General features: G+C 39.9%; 1 protein-coding gene across 1 annotated transcript in view; it reads left to right on the top strand.

The window, feature by feature from the left end:
* LOC128684355 (uncharacterized) overlaps window positions 1-22,018 on the top strand; it is a 78,018-nt gene that overhangs the window by 18,328 nt on the left and 37,672 nt on the right. The window contains exons 4-6 of the mRNA XM_070096543.1: window positions 1,992-2,108; window positions 5,038-5,354; window positions 12,933-13,100. Of these exons, the coding sequence (XP_069952644.1) occupies window positions 1,992-2,108; window positions 5,038-5,354; window positions 12,933-13,100 (602 nt within the window). The remainder of the gene's footprint in view (window positions 1-1,991; window positions 2,109-5,037; window positions 5,355-12,932; window positions 13,101-22,018) is intronic.

The raw sequence follows: 22,018 nt of genomic DNA on the forward strand, positions 1-22,018 counted from the left end.
GCAGAGATAAAGGGTGACATTTGATGAGCTCGTATCTCTGATTATCTGTCTGTCTGCTTGTCTCTTTCCGTCTCTCTGCTTGTCTCTCTGTCTGTCTCAGAGAGAGCCACTGTGAACCAACAAGTATTCTTATGCATTATATCTACAAACACAGTATAGCACTTCGGATTTTTTAGGTTATCCTAAGTAATTTACATGTATAATTGTATTTGTGTGTACCTGTGAGACAGATAAAAAGAAATAGAGACAGAGACAGATAGACAAACCCTAAACTTGGGGTTAACATCACTTTCCTCTAAAAAGGGGAGTGTTATTGTGACATTACATCAGTGAATCCTTGGTGTTTGCTGCACTGTTTGCTCTAGCTGGTGCTCTATATTAATATAACTGGCGCTCCCACAAGGTACTAAGTGGTCCCAGATTTTTTTAATATGGTGCACACTGAATGTTAAGACCCATTCTATGCTGACCAGGCAACTCAGGCCAATCGTGCCAAATTTGGAGGAAGGAAAAATAAAACGTATACAGGGTATATACGTTTGGGGTGCTAGCGACAAGAATGTATATATATGTTTGGACAGTTCACAGGTTAATAGGAACTTGAAAACGGGTAAAAGTTCATCCATAAAATAACAAACAAACAATATGATGCAAACATATACTACAATTCTTTAAATTCAGAGTGCAGAACTTTAATTTTTTTTTACCTCTGGCTGAGTAATGCAAAGAAGAAAACATTCTTTGTCATTCATTCAATCTTTCCAGAAGTGAGCAAACATCACAATATAGATAACCTCTAATTGCAACATCCTTACCCCTCCTTCAGAGTACAGGCACTGTCTTTCCCCACTTCCAAGACTTGAGTCCAGCTAAGCAATTTCCCCTGAATTCCTTCATAAATGTTACTTTGCTCACACTCCAACAGTATGTCAGAGTCATTAAAATCACTTGCTTCCACTCACTCCTATCTAATATGCTAATGCACATTCACTGGAAGTCGAAGCCCCCTTGCACACAAAACCTTTTCTAGGATGACCCTTACCCCACTTTCCTTCCACTACAGATTTATATGCCCTCCAAGTTCCAAGATATGTATTCTATTTTGTTCTATCCTCTCTAAATGTCTGAACCACCTCAACAACCCCTCTTTAGCCCTCTGGATAATACTTTTAGTAACCCTGCACCTCCGTCTAATGTTCACACCACACATTGCTCTCAGACATGACATCTTTGCCTCAAGCCTTCTCCTTGTTGCAACATTTCACCACCCATGCTTCACACCCATATAAGTGTTGATACAACTATACTCTCATACATTCCCCTCTTTGCTTCCATGGGTAATTTCTTTGTTTCCATAGACTCCTCAAAGCACCACTTACCTTTTTCCCCCTCATCAATTCTATGGTTCACTGCATCTTTCAATGACCCATCTGCTGACAATATCTGAATGCATTCACCTCCTTCATACTCCCTTAATTCATAGGGTCATTCAAATTGTGATATCTGTGCACTTCTGGCAAGACAGTTACTGAATGAATAATGGTAATTTTTTTTGTTATTCTCCTTTGTTCAGAGATGGCCAGTGTGTTAAAGAACATAATATTTGAATATTTAAAATGTTTACATCAACAGATTGGCATTTGTAAGAAACTGATTGGTTCCAAAGGGCCCCATTTGTAAATCGAGGTTCTACTGTAATAAGTGTTTTGAAAGTAATTTTTTTTTTTCTTAGTAATATTTTTGGCATGAACTACATAAGATGTAAAGTATTTTTTGTACTTTATTCTTGGTGAAAAATGATCTTGTATGCCCAGAAGTAAGGCAACTTTGCTCTCTCTTCACTAAGGTCAAGATGGTGTGGCATTGTTCTTAACACTTGTATGGCTGTTGAAGTTAACAGCACTTTTTTTTTCCTAGCATTTTTGAATAGCTCTCTTGACACTCACTAGTATTTTTTCTCTGCATGGTATTAATTTTAAGCATTGCTTCAGGATAAACCCAGTATGATAGTGCTTCTCACAACTGAGTTGTCTGAGCTGATATGTTTAGAAGGCCATGAAGATAGTTTGGACGAAGCCACACAAGCTGATCGCCTCGTATCATACACAGTAGGTGTACTTGCATAACATTTGCAAGATTGTTGTATTTTTATTTAATTGCTCATGTAGTAAAAACCACTTGCCTTGGCTGCCTATGTAAACAATATTTTGGGAAAGTGAGCTGTTTTGTAACTTTTTCATGTAAGCAAACCAACATTATTATTGGGAGGGTGATTTTTGGTCTGTAAGTATAAGAAACCTAGGTAGTAGGTTGGTAGGCAGCAACCACTTAGGGAGGTCCTACCATCCTGCCAAGTGAATGTAAAACGAAAGCCTGTAATTGTTTTACATGATGGTAGGATTGCTGGTGTCCATTTTTCTGTCTCATAAACATGCAAGGTTTCAGATATGTCTTGCTACTTCTACTTACACTTAGGTTACACTACACATAAATGTTTTTTTTTTTATTATTATCACACTGGCCAATTCCCACCAAGGCAGGGTGGCCCAAAAAAGAAAAACTTTGACCATCATTCGCTCCATCACTGTCTTGCCAGAAGGGTGCTTTACACTACAGTTTTTAAACTGCAACATTAACACACCCTCCTTCAGAGTGCAGGCACTGTACTTCCCATCTCCAGGACTCAAGTCCGGCCTGCCGGTTTCCCTGAACCCCTTCATAAATGTTACTTTGCTCACACTCCAACAGCACGTCAAGTATTAAAAACCATTTGTCTCCATTCACTCCTATCAAACACGCTCACGCATGCCTGCTGGAAGTCCAAGCCCCTCCCACACAAAACCTCCTTTACCCCCTCCCTCCAACCTTTCCTAGGCCGACTCCTACCCCGCCTTCCTTCCACTACAGACTGATACACTCTTGAAGTCATTCTGTTTCGCTCCATTCTCTCTACATGTCCGAACCACCTCAACAATCCTTCCTCAGCCCTCTGGACAACAGTTTTGGTAATCCCGCACCTCCTCCTAACTTCCAAACTACGAATACTCTGCATTATATTCACACCACACATTGCCCTCAGACATGACATCTTAACTGCCTCCAGCCTTCTCCTCGCTGCAACATTCATCACACCCATATAAGAGCGTTGGTAAAACTATACTCTCATACATTCCCCTCTTTGCCTCCAAGGACAAAGTTCTTTGTCTCCACAGACTCCTAAGTGCACCACTCACCCTTTTCCCTTCATCAATTCTATGATTCACCTCATCTTTCATAGACCCATCCGCTGACACGTCCACTCCCAGATATCTGAATACATTCACCTCCTCCATACTTTCTCCCTCCTATCTGATATCCAATCTTTCATCACCTAATCTTCTTGTTATCCTCATAACCTTACTCTTTCTTGTATTTACTTTTAATTTTCTTCTTTTGCATACCCTACCAAATTCATCCACCAATCTCTGCAACTTCTCTTCAGAATCTCCCAAGAGCACAGTGTCATCAGCAAAGAGCAACTGTGACAACTCTCACTTTATATGTGATTCTTTATCTTTTAACTCCACGCCTCTTGCCAAGACCCTCGCATTTACTTCTCTTACAACCCCATCTATAAATATATTAAACAACCACGGTGACATCACACATCCTTGTCTAAGGCCTACTTTTACTGGGAAATAATTTCCCTCTTTCCTACATACTCTAACTTGAGCCTCACTATCCTCGTAAAAACTCTTCACTGCTTTCAGTAACCTACCTCCTACACCATACACCTGCAACATCTGCCACATTGCCCCCCTATCCACCCTGTCATACGCCTTTTCCAAATCCATAAATGCCACAAAGACCTCTTTAGCCTTATCTAAATACTGTTCACTTATATGTTTCTCTGTAAACACCTGGTCCACACACCCCCTACCTTTCCTAAAGCCTCCTTGTTCATCTGCTATCCTATTCTCCGTCTTACTCTTAATTCTTTCAATAATAACTCTACCATACACTTTACCAGGTATACTCAACAGACTTATTCCCCTATAATTTTTGCACTCTCTTTTGTCCCATTTGCCTTTATACAGAGGAACTATGCATGCTCTCTGCCAATCCCTAGGTACCTTACCTTCTTCCATACATTTATTAAATAATTGCACCAACCACTCCAAAACTATATCCCCACCTGCTTTTAACATTTCTATCTTTATCCCATCAATCCCGGCTGCCTTACCCCCTTTCATTTTACCTACTGCCTCACGAACTTCCCCCACACTCACAACTGGCTCTTCCTCACTCCTACAAGATGTTATTCCTCCTTGCCCTATACACAAAATCACAGCTTCCCTATCTTCATCAACGTTTAACAATTCCTTGAAATATTCCCTCCATCTTCCCAATACCTCTAACTCTCCATTTAATAACTCTCCTCTCCTATTTTTAACTGACAAATCCATTTGTTCTCTAGGCTTCCTTAACTTGTTAATCTCACTCCAAAACTTTTTCTTATTTTCAACAAAATTTGTTGATAACATCTCACCCACTCTCTCATTTGCTCTCTTTTTACTTTGCTTCGCCTCTCTCTTAACCTCTCTCTTTTTCTCCATATACTCTTCCCTCCTTGCTTGTACACATAAATGTACAAGCATATATATACACACCCCTCTGGGTTTTCTTCTATTTTCTTACTAGTTCATGTTCTTGTTTATTTCCTCTTATTTCCATGGGGAAGTGGATCAGAATTCTTCCTCCGTAAGCTATGCGTGTTGTAAGAGGCAACTAAAATGCCAGGAGCAAGGGGCTAGTAACCCCTTCTGTATAAATTACTAAATTTAAAAAAAACTTTGTTTTTCTTTTTGGGCCACCCTGCCTCGGTGGGATACGGTCAGTTTGTTGAAAGAAGAAGTATAAGAAAGTGTGAGAAAGACTTCACATCCTTTACTGTGTCTTGAATGGTGATGCTCATAAATAGATGATAAATGCTATTTACTGTATATCTTTTATCTGATAATGTTTGTTTTAAACCATAAGATGATACATATATTCCAGGGTAAAATAAGCGCCGTTATTAATGATGCTGGAATATATGAAGTTGATGGGAAGGCTCGCCTCATCACCACCTATCTGTATGATCTTGTTGGAGAACTTTGCTGTGAGGATTTGGTAGATGACAAAAAGATGAGCACATCAGATATTTCTCAGCAAGGTGTTGCTGTTTTAGATGACTCTGTCAGTGCATCCAAAAAGAACAAATATAAATGCTTTGAAATAGGAGATACTGTATCAGCCTACAATGTCCACCACTTGAAGATTGATGGAATATTTTATTTCATATGTTGTGGACGGAGCTTAGTGAGAAAGACAAAGTAAGTACAGGTACTATACTTTTTTTATTTTATTATCACACTGGCCGATTCCCACCAAGGCAGGGTGGCCCGAAAAAGAAAAACTCTCACCATCATTCACTCCATCACTGTCTTGCCAGAAGGGTGCTTTACACTACAGTTTTTAAAGTGCAACATTAACACCCCTCCTTCAGAGTGCAGGCACTGTACTTCCCATCTCCAGGACTCAAGTCCGGCCTGCCGGTTTCCCTGAACCCCTTCATAAATGTTACTTTGCTCACACTCCAACAGCACGTCAAGTATTAAAAACCATTTGTCTCCATTCACTCCTATCAAACACGCTCACGCATGCCTGCTGGAAGTCCAAGCCCCTCGCACACAAAACCTCCTTTATCCCCTCCCTTCAACCTTTCCTAGGCCAACCCCTACTCCGCCTTCCTTCCACTACAGACTGATACACTCTTGAAGTCACTCTGTTTCGCTCCATTCTCTCTACATGTCCAAACCACCTCAACAACCCTTCCTCAGCCCTCTTGACAACAGTTTTGGTAATCCCGCACCTCCTCCTAACTTCCAAACTACGAATTCTCTGCATTATATTCATACCACACATTGCCCTCAGACTTGACATCTCCACTGCCTCCAGCCTTCTCCTCGCTGCAACATTCATCACCCATGCTTCACACCCATATAAGAGCGTTGGTAAAACTATACTCTCATACATTCCCCTCTTTGTCTCCACAGACTCCTAAGTGCACCACTCACCCTTTTCCCCTCATCAATTCTATGATTCACCTTATCTTTCATAGACCCATCCGCTGACACATCCACTCCCAAATATCTGAATACATTCACCTCCTCCATGCTCTCTCCCTCCAATCTGATATCCAATGTTTCATCACCTAATCTTTTTGTTATCCTCATAACCTTACTCTTTCCTGTATTCACTTTTAATTTTCTTCTTTTGCACACCCTACCAAATTCATCCACCAATCTCTGCAACTTCTCTTCAGAATCTTCCAAGAGCACAGTGTCATCAGCAAAGAGCAACTGTGACAACTCCCACTTTATGTGTGATTCTTTATCTTTTAACTCCACGCCTCTTGCCAAGACCCTCGCATTTACTTCTCTTACAACCCCATCTATAAATATATTAAACAACCTCGGTGACATCACACATCCCTGTCTAAGGCCTACTTTTACTGGGAAATAATTTCCCTCTTTCCTACGTACTCTAACTTGAGCCTCACTATCCTCGTAAAAACTCTTTCACTGCTTTCAGTGACCTACCTCCTACACCATACACCTGCAACATCTGCCACATTGCCCCCCTATCCACCCTGTCATACGCCTTTTTCAAATCCATAAATGCCACAAAGACCTCTTTAGCCTTATCCAGATACTGTTCACTTATATGTTTCACTGTAAACACCTGGTCCACACACCCCCTACCTTTCCTAAAGCCTCCTTGTTCATCTGCTATCCTATTCTCCGTCTTACTCTTAATTCTTTCAATAATAACTCTACCATACACTTTACCAGGTATACTCAACAGACTTATCCCCCTATAATTTTTGCACTCTCTTTTGTCCCCTTTGCCTTTATACAAAGGAACTATGCATGCTCTCTGCCAATCCCTAGGTACTTTACCCTCTTTCATACATTTGTTAAATAATTGCCCCAACCACTCCAAAACTATATCCCCACCTGCTTTTAACATTTCTATCTTTATCCCATCAATCTCAGCTGCCTTACCCCCTTTCATTTTACCTACTGCCTCAGGAACTTCCCCCACACTCACAACTGGCTCTTCCTCACTCCTACGAGATGTTATTCCTCCTTGCCCTATGCATGAAATCACAGCTTCCCTATCTTCATCAACATTTAACAATTCCTCAAAATATTCTCTCCATCTTCCCAATACCTCTAACTCTCCATTTAATAACTCTCCTCTCCTATTTTTAACTGACAAATCCATTTGTTCTCTAGGCTTCCTTAACTTGTTAATCTCACTCCAAAAATTTTTTCTTATTTTCAACAAAATTTGTTGATAACATCTCACCCACTCTCTCATTTGCTCTCTTTTTACATTGCTTCACCACTCTCTTAACCTCTCCCTTTTTCTCCATATACTCTTCCCTCCTTGCATCACTTCTACTTTGTAAAAACTTCTCTTATGCTAACTTTTTCTCCCTTACTACTCTCTTTACATCATCATTCCACCAATCGCTCCTCTTCCCTCCCGCATCCACTTTCCTGTAACCACAAACTTCTGCTGAACACTCTAACACTACATTTTTAAAACTACCCCATACCTCTTCGACCCCATTGCCTATGCTCTCATTACCCCATCTATCCTCCAATAGCTGTTTATATCTTACCCTAACTGCCTCCTCTTTTAGTTGATAAACCTTCACCTCTCTCTTCCCTGATGCTTCTATTTTCCTTGTATCCCATCTACCTTTTACTCTCAGTGTAGCTACAACTAGAAAGTGATCTGATATATCTGTGGCCCCTCTATAAACATGTACATCCTGAAGTCTACTCAACAGTCTTTTATCTACCAATACATAATCCAACAAACTACTGTCATTTCGCCCTACATCATATCTTGTATACTTATTTATCCTCTTTTTCTTAAAATATGTATTACCTATAACTAAACCCCTTTCTATACAAAGTTCAATCAAAGGGCTCCCATTATCATTTACACCTGGCACCCCAAACTTACCTACCACACCCTCTCTAAAAGTTTCTCCTACTTTAGCATTCAGGTCCCCTACCACAATTACTCTCTCACTTGGTTCAAAGGCTCCTATACATTCACTTAACATCTCCCAAAATCTCTCTCTCTCCTCTACATTCCTCTCTTCTCCAGGTGCATACACGCTTATTATGACTCACTTTTCGCATCCAACCTTTACTTTAATCCACATAATTCTTGAATTTTCACATTCATATTCTCTTTTCTCCTTCCATAACTGATCCTTCAACATTACTGCTACCCCTTCCTTTATTTGTATTTGTTAGAATATGCACTAGGATCCCCATATCTGTGGGGGATACATTCCAAGGCCTACCGCAGATACCCGAGACTGTGGATAATAGAAAACCCTATATACAAGTTGTTTTTTGTTTACACACACATGCCTATGATAAAGTTTGATTGATAAATTATGCACAATAAGTCCAGAATTAGCACTTTTTAATTGATGGGAAATACTTCATTGTTTCTCTTAGCCTTTAAAGAACTTCCACCATCACTGCTTTTGCACTTTGTGGCCATTATTAAGGAATATTAAGAGTTATTTTTGGGTCAGGATCAACTGTGGATAACTGAAACTGCAGAAACCTGTCCCGTGGATATGGAGATCCTACTGTAAGTGCTAAACCATAAATTGTTTAACTATAAAGTTTTTAATAATTAATCTCTCTCTGTTTGTGACACCTGTTATTTTTAATTGATTTGTTTCTGCTCATAATTTTTCTTTAACCATAGTCTGGTAAGTTTGCTTATTATGGGTGCAAAGATAAATAAAATATATTTCCAATATGCCAATGCTTTCTGATCTAGAGGCTAATTTGCATTTCTTTCCTCTCAAATTTTTTATTTCTTTATTAACACATTGGCAGTTTCCCACCAAGGAAGGGGGACTCAAAAAAGAAGAAGCACTTTCATCATCACTCACTCCATCAGTGTCTTGCCAGAGGCATGCCTACACTATAGTTAAAAAGCTGCAACATATCAACACCTCTCCTTCAGAGTGCATGCACTTAACTTCCCACCTCCTTCGTAAATGTTACTTTGCTCACACTCCAACAGCACGTCAAATCATAAAAGCCATTCGTCTCCATTCACTCCTGTCTAACATGCTCACGCACACTTTCTGGTAGTCCAAGCCCCTTGCACACTAAACCTTCTCAGCCCCCTCCCTCCAACCTTTCCTAGGACGACTTCAACCCTACTTTCCTTCTGCTACAGATTTATATGTCCTCCAAGTCATTCTATTCTGTTCCATCCTCTCTAAATGTCCAAATCACCTCAACAACCCCTCCTCTGTACTCTGGATAATACTTTTAGAAACCCGCCACCTCCTCCTAGTCTCCAACTTACGGATTCTCTGCATTATATTCACACCACACATTGGCTTCAGACATGACATCTCCATGGCCTTCAGCCTTCTTGTTACAACATTCACCACCTATGCATCACACCCATAAAAGAGTGTTGGTACCACTGTACTCTCATACATTCCCATCTTTGCTTCCATGGATAATGTTCTTTGTCTCCACAGACTCCTCAGTGCTCTACTGACCTTTTCCCCCCTCATCAATTTTCAAGGACCCATCTGCTGACACATCCACTCCAAAATACTTGAATGCATTCACTTCCTCCATACTCCCTCCCTCCAGTCTGATATCAAATCTTTCACTTCCTAATGCTTTTGTTATCCTCATTGCCTTGCTCTTTCCTATGTTCACTTTAATTTCCTTCTTTTATATACCCTTCCAAACTCGTCCACCAATCTCTGCAACTTCTCTTCAAACATTCCCAAGAGCACAGTGTCATCAGTAAAAAGCATCTGTGATAACTCCCACTTTGTGTTAGATACTCTCTCTTTTTAATCCCAACCTCTTGTCAACACCTGAACATTTGCATCTCTTACAATCCCTTCTATAAATATATTGAACAACCATGGTAACATCACACATCCCTGTCTAAGGCCTACTTTCTCTGGAAAATAATCTCCCGCCCTCCTACATACCCTAACCTGAGCCTCACTATCCTCATAAAAACTCTTAACCTCTTTTGGTAACCTACCATCTATTCCAAATACTTGCAACATCTGCCACATTGCTCTCCTATCCACCTTATCATATGCCTTTTTTAAATCTATAATTGCAACAAAAACTTCCTTACCCTTATATAAATATTGTTCGGTTATATGCTTCCATGTAAACACTTGGTCTATATATACCATACCTTCCCTAAAGCCTTGCTCATCTGTGATCTTGCTTTCTGCCTTACCCTTTACACTTTACCTGGTTTACACAACAGACTTACCATAGACTTAAAAGACTTGTTTTAGTTTCAATAGCTCAGCATTGCACATAACTTGAAGAGCTACAGCCCATCCCACACCCCAGACTTATAGCTCCTGTCACTGACCTTCAGTTTATAGGACACAGGGTGGTTATTCTAGACATTTTATGGGGAAAAAACATGCATCTAATAAGCCGTGAAATATGGTATTTCCCTATAATTCTTACTCTCTCTTTTGTCCTCTTTTCCTTTATACAGCGGTACTATGCATAACCTCTGCCAATCCCTAGGTACCTTATTATTATTTTTTTTTTTAACACGTCAGCTGTTTCCCACCAAGGTAGGATAACTCAGTAAGAAAGAAAGAAAAACCCAAAAAGAAAGAAAAAACTTTCATCATCATTCAACACTTTCACCATCACTCGTACATAATCACTGTCTTTGCAGAGGCACCCAGATACGACAGTTCAGATGTACCTTCAAACTGCCAATATCACGAACTCCTCCTCTAGAGTGCAGGTGTTGTACTTCCTATTTCCAGGACTCAAGTCCGGCTAACCGGTTTCCTTGAATCTCTTCACAAAATATTACCCTGCTCACACTAACAGTTCATCAGGTCTCAAAAAACCATTCATCTCCATTCACTCCTAACACACGCACGCTTGCTGGAAGTCCATCTCTTCCTTTCCCTCCAACCTTTTCGGGGCTGACCCCTATCCTGCCTTCCTTCCCCTACAGATTTATATGCTCTCCAAGTCATTCTACTTTATTTCATTCTCTCTGAATGACCAAACCATCTCAGCAGTAATAATTATAATAATAATGTTGAGATGGTTATTATTATTATTATTATTATTATTATTATTATTATTATTGTTTTAATTATTAGTACTATTACTGTTACTATTATTATTATTACTTTTTTCAACATGTCTGCCGTCTCCCACTGAGGCAAGGTAACCCAAACAGGAAAGATACACTCACCATCATTCACTCATAATCACTGTCTTTCCAAAGGTGCCCAGATAGAACAGTTTAGATGTCACTGCAAACTCTATTATTATTATTATTATTATTATCATTTTTTTTTTTTTTTTTTTTTTTTTTTTTTTTTTTTTTTTTTTTTTTTTTTTTTAACAAGTTGGCCGTCTCCCACCGAGGCAGGGTGACCCAAAAAGAAAGAAAAAATCCTCAAAAAGAAAATACTTTCATCATCATTCAACACTTTCACCTCACTCACACATAATCACTGTTTTTGCAGAGGTGCCCAAAATACAACAGTTTAGAAGCATATATGTATAAAGATATGCAACATATCCCTCCAAACTGCCAATATCCTGAACCCCTCCTTTAGAGTGCAGGCATTGTACCTCCCATTTCCAGGACTCAAGTCCGGCTATATAAAAATAACCGGTTTCCCTGAATCCCTTCACTAAATATTACCCTGCTCACACTCCAACAGCTCGTCAGGTCCCAAATACCATTCGTCTCCATTCACTCCTACTCTTACTGTTGCTGCTACTACTACTCTTATAGTAGGGCCCTGCTTATACAGCAGATTAGATTTTTGGCTACTGCATAAAGCAAAAATTACTATAAAGTGAATAATAGCTTTTTAAATTTTCAAATGCATATAAAAGCCTGATAATATGTTTACACTATCAAATACTAAGCGAGCAATATAACTAGGCCTAAAAATTGCATATACAGTACACACATTACTTACCTTAAAATATTTTCATCCTTAGCTTATAATGAGAGGTGAATATATTTGTTGTAGGAAGTCTGCATAAATGAAGAATGGGTATAATGTAAAACCTTTATATTAGCGAAATGCCGTAAAGTGAAGCGCTGTGAAGTGGGGCCTGCCTGGATTGTTTTCTGTATAGCAGAAACCATTAGTTTTTTCTCTATTAAGTTTCCTTCAGTAACTTTGAATTGTTTGGTTGTTTGGTCATTTAGAGAGAATGGAACAAAATAGGATGACTTGGAGGATGCATAAATCTGTAGTGGAGGAAAGGAGGGATAGGGGCTGTCCTAAGAAAGGATGAAGGTAGGGGGTAAAAGAGGTTTTGTGTGCAAGGGGCTTGGACATACAGCAGGCATGTGTGAGCTTGTTAGATAGGAGTGAATGGAGACAAATGGTCTATAGAACTTGACAAGCTGTTGGAGTGTGAGCAGGGTAATATTTTGTGAAGGGATTCAAGGAAACTGGTTAGCTGGACTTGAGTCCTGGAGGTGGGAAGCAAAGTGCTTGCACTTTAAAGAAGGGGTTTGGGAGATTTGCTGTTTGGAGTGACATCTGAACTGTCATATCTGTATGCCTCTGATAAGACAGTGTTTGTATGAATGATGGTGAAAGTGTTTCTTTTCTTGGGCCACCCTGCTTTGGTGGAAGACAGCCAGTGTGTTGAAAAAAAAATAGGTTCATACTGTAATGACATTTGAGAGAGTAAGAAAATTTAAAACTCTTCTTTTTGAAGTTTAGAATTTTTAATAAAAAGAAAACATTGGAATTTTTTTTTTTTAACTAATGAAGCAAAGTAAATTTTCAGCAGGAGCACTCTTGTCCACATAGACAACAGTAGAAGTCCAAGATCTGTTGTGGATGCATTGCACATGTGCAATCCTGGGTTGCTGGGCATGTTTTGGCTTTTAGAACTTGAAAATTATTTGATCAGCACCCTTTGCCCAGAATTTATGGATGAAACTCTTATTAAAAGGTTAGTTTTTGAATGTTTTATGGGGATCTGAGTCTGGTATTATTTTTATTGTTATTTCTTTAATACATCAGCCATTTCCTACTGAGGCAGGGTGACCCGAGAAAGGTGAAACATTTTCATCATTGCTCAGTACATCACTGTCTTACTTGAGGCATACAGATACAGTGGACCCCTGCTTTACGATCACCTCCCAATGCGACCAATTATGTAAGTGCGTTTGTACGTGTATGTTTGGGGGTCTGAAATGGACTAATCTAATTCACAATATTCCTTATGGGACCAAATTCGTTCAGTAATGGCACCTGAACATACTTCTGGAATGAAATAATATCGTAAACTGGGGGGTCCACTGTAATTTTATTCTTATTATTATTTATTTATTATTAATTTTATTATTTACTACACCATTGGTGTGCTGTGAAACATTTTCTGATGAATTCTTAGTGAAATCACAGCTCATCAGTTTTACTCCTAAAACACCGTATCAGAATCTCAAGTGCCACTCAGTACCTGTTTTCTCTTCCAATGGTTTCCTGTTATCTTCATCTATACAAACAACTATAGACCTCCATAGAAAACTGCACCAAACACAAGCACACACAAAATGCCTCCAGGCTATACTGATATGCGGGTTTGTGCCTTTTTGAATAAAAATGTCAGGATAACAAAAAGGCAACAATTTGACTGCAGAGTTTAAAAGTATTCTTCATGCCACTTTGGCACAGTGGCAGTTTCAGTTGAGGGTATATTTTATTTTATAATTGTTTTTAACATGCTGGCCATCTCCCACTGAGGCAGGGTCCCCCCCCCCTCCAAAAAAACAAAAATGCTTTCACCATCATTCACACTATCACTGTCTTTGCAGAGGTGCACAGATATGATAGTTTAGATGTCACTCTTAACCCTTTCAGGGTTGACAGGCCCTCTCCCAGACTTGTTCTCAGGGTCGACAAATTTAAAAAAAAAAAATCTTATGAAAAGATAGAGAATCTTTTCCCGATCATAATGACACCAAAAGTATGAAATTTAATGGAAAACTTACGGAATTATGCTCTTGCAAAGTTAGCGGTCTCAACGATGTTTACACATTGGCGATTTTGCCCACATTGAGCCTTATTTTCGGCCAATTCCAGTGTACTAGTCGACAAAAATCATAACTATTTCGCTAGAACTCCATTTTTTCTATCGAATGAGTACAAGAAACCACTAATTTACCGATTTCAACTATAAGACATTCCTGGCACTAAAATAACATTTCCTCTGTTCATTAGTCACGTCCCCACACCCCTCTTACATTCTTTTGCTTTCCACTTTGAATTTTTATTCCCACAAAAAATAGTAGATTTACTGTTATGCAGACTACTGCATTAGTGTAGAAATGGTATAAATAATATCAGCGCACATGTGAAAGAATATTAGACTCGCCAGTTGACGTGTCTTGGACGCGTAGCATGATTTGTTTACTTTTGAACTTTGGCAAAACTCAAAGATTTCTGCTACTTTGAGCTCAATTTCAAGGTACTTTTCATTGTAAAACCAATCAAAATCATCTCAATTTCTGTAATATGTCTTTCATTCTATAAAATGAGACCAGGAAAACTAGAATACCATCATAAATACCATACGAAAATACAGTGCAAAGTCTCTGTTTTAACCCTTTGACTGTCGCGGTCATATATATACGTCATGGGAGATACCGTGTTTGACGTATCTATACGCATAAATTCTAGCGGCTTCAAATCAAGCGGGAGAGGGCTGGTAGGCCTACACGAGAGAGAATGGGTCTCAGTGGTCGGTGTGCACCCTGTGAAAAAAATCTGGGACTCAGAGGTGCATTGTGGGAACACCATCTTGGTAGTCCATTTTCACCATGCCTCACAGTAAGAAGTTCCTCACTCCTCGGCGGATTGGAGGTCTTTTGTTCCCAAGTGATAGCTCAAACAGTGATGATAGTGAAAGTGAATTCCCTGGTTTTGAAGCGGGTGTGACCGAGAAAATTACCCAGGATAACATAATTAGTGATCCAAAAAAACCATACCCCCGGCCGGGATTGAACCCGCGGTCATAGTTGGATGAATCTTATTGTGGCTAGCTGGTCTAGTGGCTAACGCGAAGGGCTGGAGTTTTGAGACTCTATGACCGCGGGTTCAATCCCGGCCGGGGGTATGGTTTATTTGCAATCGTGTCATTACGATTTCTTGAGTCATGTTGACGGCAGTGAAGGGACTTGAGCTAGAGTTCGTCACGGCCACGCTAGCTGGAGATTTGTCTGTAAAAACTTGCATTTGTGGTCACAGAGGTGCCTGTGCTAACTTTCCTATGGTGTAGAAATATACCTAGTTGGATGAATCTTATTGTGGCTAGCTGGTCTAGTGGCTAACGCGACGGGCTGGAGTTTTGAGACTCTATGACCGCGGGTTCAATCCCGGCCGGGGGTATGGTTTATTTGCAATCGTGTCATTACGATTTCTTGAGTCATGTTGACGGCAGTGAAGGGACTTGAGCTAGAGTTCGTCACGGCCACGCTAGCTGGAGATTTGTCTGTAAAAACTTGCATTTGTGGTCACAGAGGTGCCTGTGCTAACTTTCCTATGGTGTAGAAATATACCTAGTTGGATGAATCTTATTGTGGCTAGCTGGTCTAGTGGCTAACGCGACGGGCTGGAGTTTTGAGACTCTATGACCGCGGGTTCAATCCCGGCCGGGGGTATGGTTTATTTGCAATCGTGTCATTACGATTTCTTGAGTCATAATTAGTGATGAAAACCCAGATGACCCACAACCTTCCACCTCTGGTGCTGGGCCGGCTCGTTCATGTTCACCTGTACCAGGACAAAAGAGGAAACTATTTGCCCGTGTACAAGACTCAGATGTGAGCAGTGCAAGTGATAGTGATAGTGATTTCAAGGATATTGAAAACAGTTCTAGTTGTGACAGTGAGGGTGAATATTCCCCAGTGAAGCGGCAGTATATACGCTGTCGCATGTGGTTTGGTAGTGTGCCATATGCTCTTCCAAGAGGAAGGAGCACATCCCGTGGCCCTACACCACGTCCTGATAGTGAAGATGACGATATTGTTATGATGGGTATAAATGATGTGAGTGAGGCAGCAGGCGGTGTTGGTGATAGTGATGGTGGCATGAGTCATGTGACACCAGCAGCGGGCCACGCTACTACCCGTGCTGCTGACTCTGCACAACTACAACCAGCCTCACCCGACCCCACACTCCCACAACCACAACCACAACCTGCACAACCACAACCACATTACAATATCCAGAATGCACCAGCTGACCGTATCTGGGATTGGCAGCAAGATGACGAGTTTGTTCCCAATCCCCATGACTTTGATGGAGGACAAAGTGGAATACGGCCATCATGTACACTTGGGAACAATCCCACTGAACTGGAATGCTTTCAGTTGTTCTTCGATGAACCCCTGATGGACATTATTGTCAGGGAAAGCAATACATACTGTGAGTACACCATGGCAAACACTATTCTGTCACCAAGATCACGCCTACACCAGTGGAAAGACACAACTGTGGCAGAGATGTATCTGTTCTTTGCCACAATAATGCTTATGCCACATGTGTATAAGCATAGTGTCAACACATACTGGGCAACAGACCGCCTGATTTCAACCCCTGCTTTCAGTGACATTATACCAGTGAACAGATTTGTGTTACTGTTACGTATGTTACACTTTTCAGACAAAACCAAGCCTGACAGAAGCGACAGGTTATATAAGATCAGACGTGTGTTTATGTACCTGAAACAAAAGTGCTGATTTTTTTTTTTTTTCAACAAGTTGGCTGTCTCCCACCGAGGCAGGGTGACCCAAAAAAGAAAGAAAATCCCCAAAACGAAAATACTTTCTTCATCATCATTCAACACTTTCACCACACTCACACATAATCACTGTTTTTGCAGAGGTGCTCAGAATACAACAGCTTAGAAGCATATACGTATAAAGATACACAACATATCCCTCCAAACTGCCAATATCCCAAATCCCTCCCTTAACCCTTTGAGGGTCCATCCCGTAGATCTACGGCTTTACGTTCAGGGTCCAAACCGTAGATCTATGTCATGAGCTCAGCTCACTCTGATAAACTGTGAGTGGTACATTTGGGCCTAGATATGAGAGAATACATCTATGTGGTATGTGTGCACCACATAAAACAGATCCTGCAGCACGCTGTGTATAATGAGAGAAAAAAACTGAAATCATGATTTTTCGATTAAAACAGCGACTTTGCAGTGTTTTTTCGTATGTTTTTTATAGTTCTATTTGTGATTTCTTGGTCTCATTTGATAGAATGGAAGACATATTACAGAAATAGAGATGATTTTGATTGGTTTTAGCACTGGAAATGGCTTGAAACTGAGCTCAAAGTAGCAGAAATGTTAAATTTTTGCCGATATTCAAGAGTAAACAAACGACCTCACACGTTTAATACACGCCAGCTGGTTGGTCTAATATGCATTCACAAATATGGTGATGATATTTATACAATTATTACAGTATTGCATAACAGTAAATCTTCTATTTTTTGGTGTGAATAAAAATTCATTATGTGAATAAAAAATCAAAATGGAATTTATTTGTAAAGCCTCAAAACGTAACTAATGAACAGAGGAAATGTTAGTTTAGTTCCAGGAATACCTACATTGTTTATTCTGAACCCTATTTTGAAATTGGAATATTTTGAACTTTGTGTTAAATTGGCCAAATTAACAATTTCCGATCACTTTAATTTGTAGTTGAAACAGTTGACTTGGCGATTTCTTGTGCTCAATCGATAGAATAGAAGTAATACTAGTGAAATAGCTAAGAATTTGGTTGACTGGAATAATGTAATTGGCCTAAAATGGGAGTCAAAGTCGGCAAAATCGCCGATTCGTAAATATCGCTGACACATCAAAATTCGCGAGAGCATAATTTCGTCAATTTTCCATCAAATTTCGTACTTTTTGTTTTATTACCTTCACAAAAAGATTCTCTACCATTTCATAAGAAAAAATAACAAATTTTTTTTTTTAAATTCTTGGACACTGGGGCACCACTTCAGATTTGGACCTTGGACCCTTAAGGGGTTATTAAAGTGCAGGCATTGTACTTCCCATTTCCAGGACTCAAGTCCGACTATATGAAAATAACCGGTTTCCCTGAATCCCTTCACTAAATATTACCCTGCTCACACTCCAACAGATCGTCAGGTCCCAAGTATCATTCATCTCCATTCACTCCTATCTAACACGCTCATGCACGCTTGCTGGAAGTCCAAGCCCCTCGCCCACAAAACCTCCTTTACCCCCTCTTTCCAACCCTTTCGAGGACGACCCCTACCCCTCTTTCCTTACCCTATAGATTTATATGCTTTCCATGTCATTCTACTTTGATCCATTCTCTCTAAATGACCAAACCACCTCAACAACCCCTCTTCTGCCCTCTGACTAATTCTTTTATTAACTCCACACCTTCTCCTAATTTCCACACTCCGAATTTTCTGCATAATATTTACACCACACATTGCCCTTAGACAGGACATCTCCACTGCCTCCAACCGTCTCCTCGCTGCTGCATTTACCACCCAAGCTTCACATCCATATAAGAGTGTTGGTACTACTATACTTTCATACATTCCCTTCTTTGCCTCCATAGATAACGTTTTTTGACTCCACATATACCTCAACGCACCACTCACCTTTTTTCCCTCATCAATTCTATGATTAACCTCATCCTTCATAAATCCATCCGCCGACACGTCAACTCCCAAGTATCTGAAAACATTCACTTCTTCCATACTCCTCCTCCCCAATTTGATATCCAATTTTTCTTTATCTAAATCATTTGATACCCTCATCACCTTACTCTTTTCTATGTTCACTTTCAACTTTCTACCTTTACACACATTCTCAAACTCATCCACTAACCTTTGCAATTTTTCTTTAGAATCTCCCATAAGCACAGTATCATCAGCAAAAAGTAACTGTGTCAATTCCCATTTTGAATTTGATTCCCCATAATTTAATCCCACCCCTCTCCCGAACACCCTAGCATTTACTTCTTTTACAACCCCATCTATAAATATATTAAACAACCATGGTGACATTACACATCCCTGTCTAAGACCTACTTTTACCGGGAAGTATTCTCCCTCTCTTCTACACACCCTAACCTGAGCCTCACTATCCTCATAAAAGCTCTTTACAGCATTTAGTAACTTACCACCTATTCCATAAACTTGCAACATCTGCCACATTGCTCCTCTATCCACTCTATCATATGCCTTTTCTAAATCCATAAATGCAATAAAAACTTCCCTACCTTTATCTAAATACTGTTCACATATATGCTTCAATGTAAACACTTGATCTACACATCCCCTACCCACTCTGAAGCCTCCTTGCTCATCCACAATTCTACATTCTGTCTTACCTCTAATTCTTTCAATTATAACCCTACCGTATACTTTTCCTGGTATACTCAGTAAACTTATTCCTCTATAATTTTTACAATCTCTTTTGTCCCCTTTCCCTTTATATAAAGGGACTATACATGCTCTCTGCCAATCCCTAGGTACCTTCCCCTCTTTCATACATTTATTAAACAAAAGTACCAACCACTCCAACACTATATCCCCCCTGCTTTTAACATATCTGTCATGATCCCATCAGTTCCAGCTGCTTTACCCCCTTTCATTCTACGTAATGCCTCACGTACCTCCACCACACTTACATTCTGCTCTTCTTCGCTCCTAGAAGATGGTATACCTCCCTGGCCAGTGCATGAAATTACCGCCTCCCTTTCTTCCTCAGCATTTAAAAGTTCCTCAAAATATTCTCGCCATCTACCTAATACCTCCCTCTCCCCATCTACTAACTCCCCTACTCTGTTTTTAATGGACAAATCCATACTTTCCCTAGGCTTTCTTAACTTGTTTAACTCACTCCAAAATTTTTTCTTATTTTCATTAAAATTTCTTGACAGTGCCTCTCCCACTCTTTCATCTGCTCTCCTTTTGCACTCTCTCACCACTCTCTTCACCTTTCTTTTACTCTCCATATACTCTGCTCTTCTTATAACACTTCTGCTTTGTAAAAACCTCTCGTAAGCTAACTTTTTCTCTTTTATCACACCCTTTACTTCATCATTCCACCAATCACTCCTCTTTCCTCCTGCCCCCACCCTCCTATAACCACAAACTTCTGCCCCACATTCTAATACTGCATTTTTAAAACTATTCCAACCCTCTTCAACCCCCCCACTACTCATCTTTGCACTAGCCCACCTTTCTGCCAATTGTCGCTTATATCTCCCCCGAACTTCCTCCTCCCTTAGTTTATACACTTTCACCTTCCTCTTACTTGTTGTTGCCACCTTCCTCTTTTCCCATCTACCTCTTACTCTAACTGTAGCTACAACTAAATAATGATCTGATATATCAGTTGCCCCTCTATAAACATGTACATCCTGGAGCCTACCCATCAACCTTTTATCCACCAATACATAATCTAACAAACTACTTTCATTACGTGCTACATCATACCTTGTATATTTATTTATCCTCTTTTTCATAAAATATGTATTACTTATTACCAAATTTCTTTCTACACATAGCTCAATTAAAGGCTCCCCATTTACATTTACTCCTGGCACCCCAAATTTACCTACTACTCCCTCCATAACATTTTTACCCACTTTAGCATTGAAATCCCCAACCACCATTACTCTCACACTTGATTCAAAACTCCCCATGCATTCACTCAACATTTCCCAGAATCTCTCTCTCTCCTCTACACTTCTCTCTTCTCCAGGTGCATACACGCTTACTATATCCCACTTTTCACATCCAATCTTTATTTTACTCCACATAATCCTTGAATTTATGCATTTGTAGTCCCTCTTTTCCTGCCATAGCTTATCCTTCAACATTATTGCTACTCCTTCTTTAGCTCTAACTCTATTTGAAACCCCCTGACCTAATCCCATTTATTCCTCTCCATTGAAACTCTCCCACCCCCTTCAGCTTTGTTTCACTTAAAGCCAGGACATCCAGCTTCTTCTCATTCATAACATCCACAATCATCTCTTTCTTATCATTTGCACAACATCCACGCACATTCAGACTTCCCACTTTGACAATTTTCTTCTTCTTATTCTTTTTAGTAATCTTATTCCTCTATAATTTTTACAATCTCTTTTGTCCCCTTTCCCTTTATATAAAGGGACTATACATGCTCTCTGCCAATCCCTAGGTACCTTCCCCTCTTTCATACATTTATTAAACAAAAGTAACAACCACTCCAACACTATATCCCCCCCTGCTTTTAACATTTCTGCCATGATCCCATCAGTTCCAGCTGCTTTACCCCCTTTCATTCTACGTAATGCCTCATGTACCTCCCCCACACTTACATTCTGCTCTTCTTCACTCCTGAAAGATGGTATACCTCCCTGACCAGTGCATGAAATTACCACCTCCCTTTCTTCCTCAACATTTAAAAGTTCCTCAAAATATTCTCGCCATCTACCTAATACCTCCCTCTCCCCATCTACTATCTCCCCTACTCTATTTTTAACTGACAAATCCATGCTGCTGTATGTATTTTTATCCCTTCAGGAAGCTTGTTATTGACGAGTCTTTGATTTTGTTCAAAGGAAGACTCTCATTCAAGCAGTATATACCAAGCATGAGGAAACGCTTTGTTCTGTGTGATTGCAAAACTGGTCTGGTTTTGGATATAATTGTGTACACTGGCGGTAAAGCAATGGAAGATACCAGGAAGTTACTGGGTATCTCTGGTGATGTGGTTAGAACAATGATGGAGCCATATCTTGGTAAGGGGCATATTTTATATACTGACAACTGGTACACAAGCCCTATACTCAGTGATTTCTTGCGAGTGAA

The sequence above is a fragment of the Cherax quadricarinatus genome, chromosome 4, assembly GCF_038502225.1.
Source record: "Cherax quadricarinatus isolate ZL_2023a chromosome 4, ASM3850222v1, whole genome shotgun sequence".
In the NCBI taxonomy this organism is placed as follows: Eukaryota; Metazoa; Arthropoda; class Malacostraca; order Decapoda; family Parastacidae; genus Cherax; species Cherax quadricarinatus.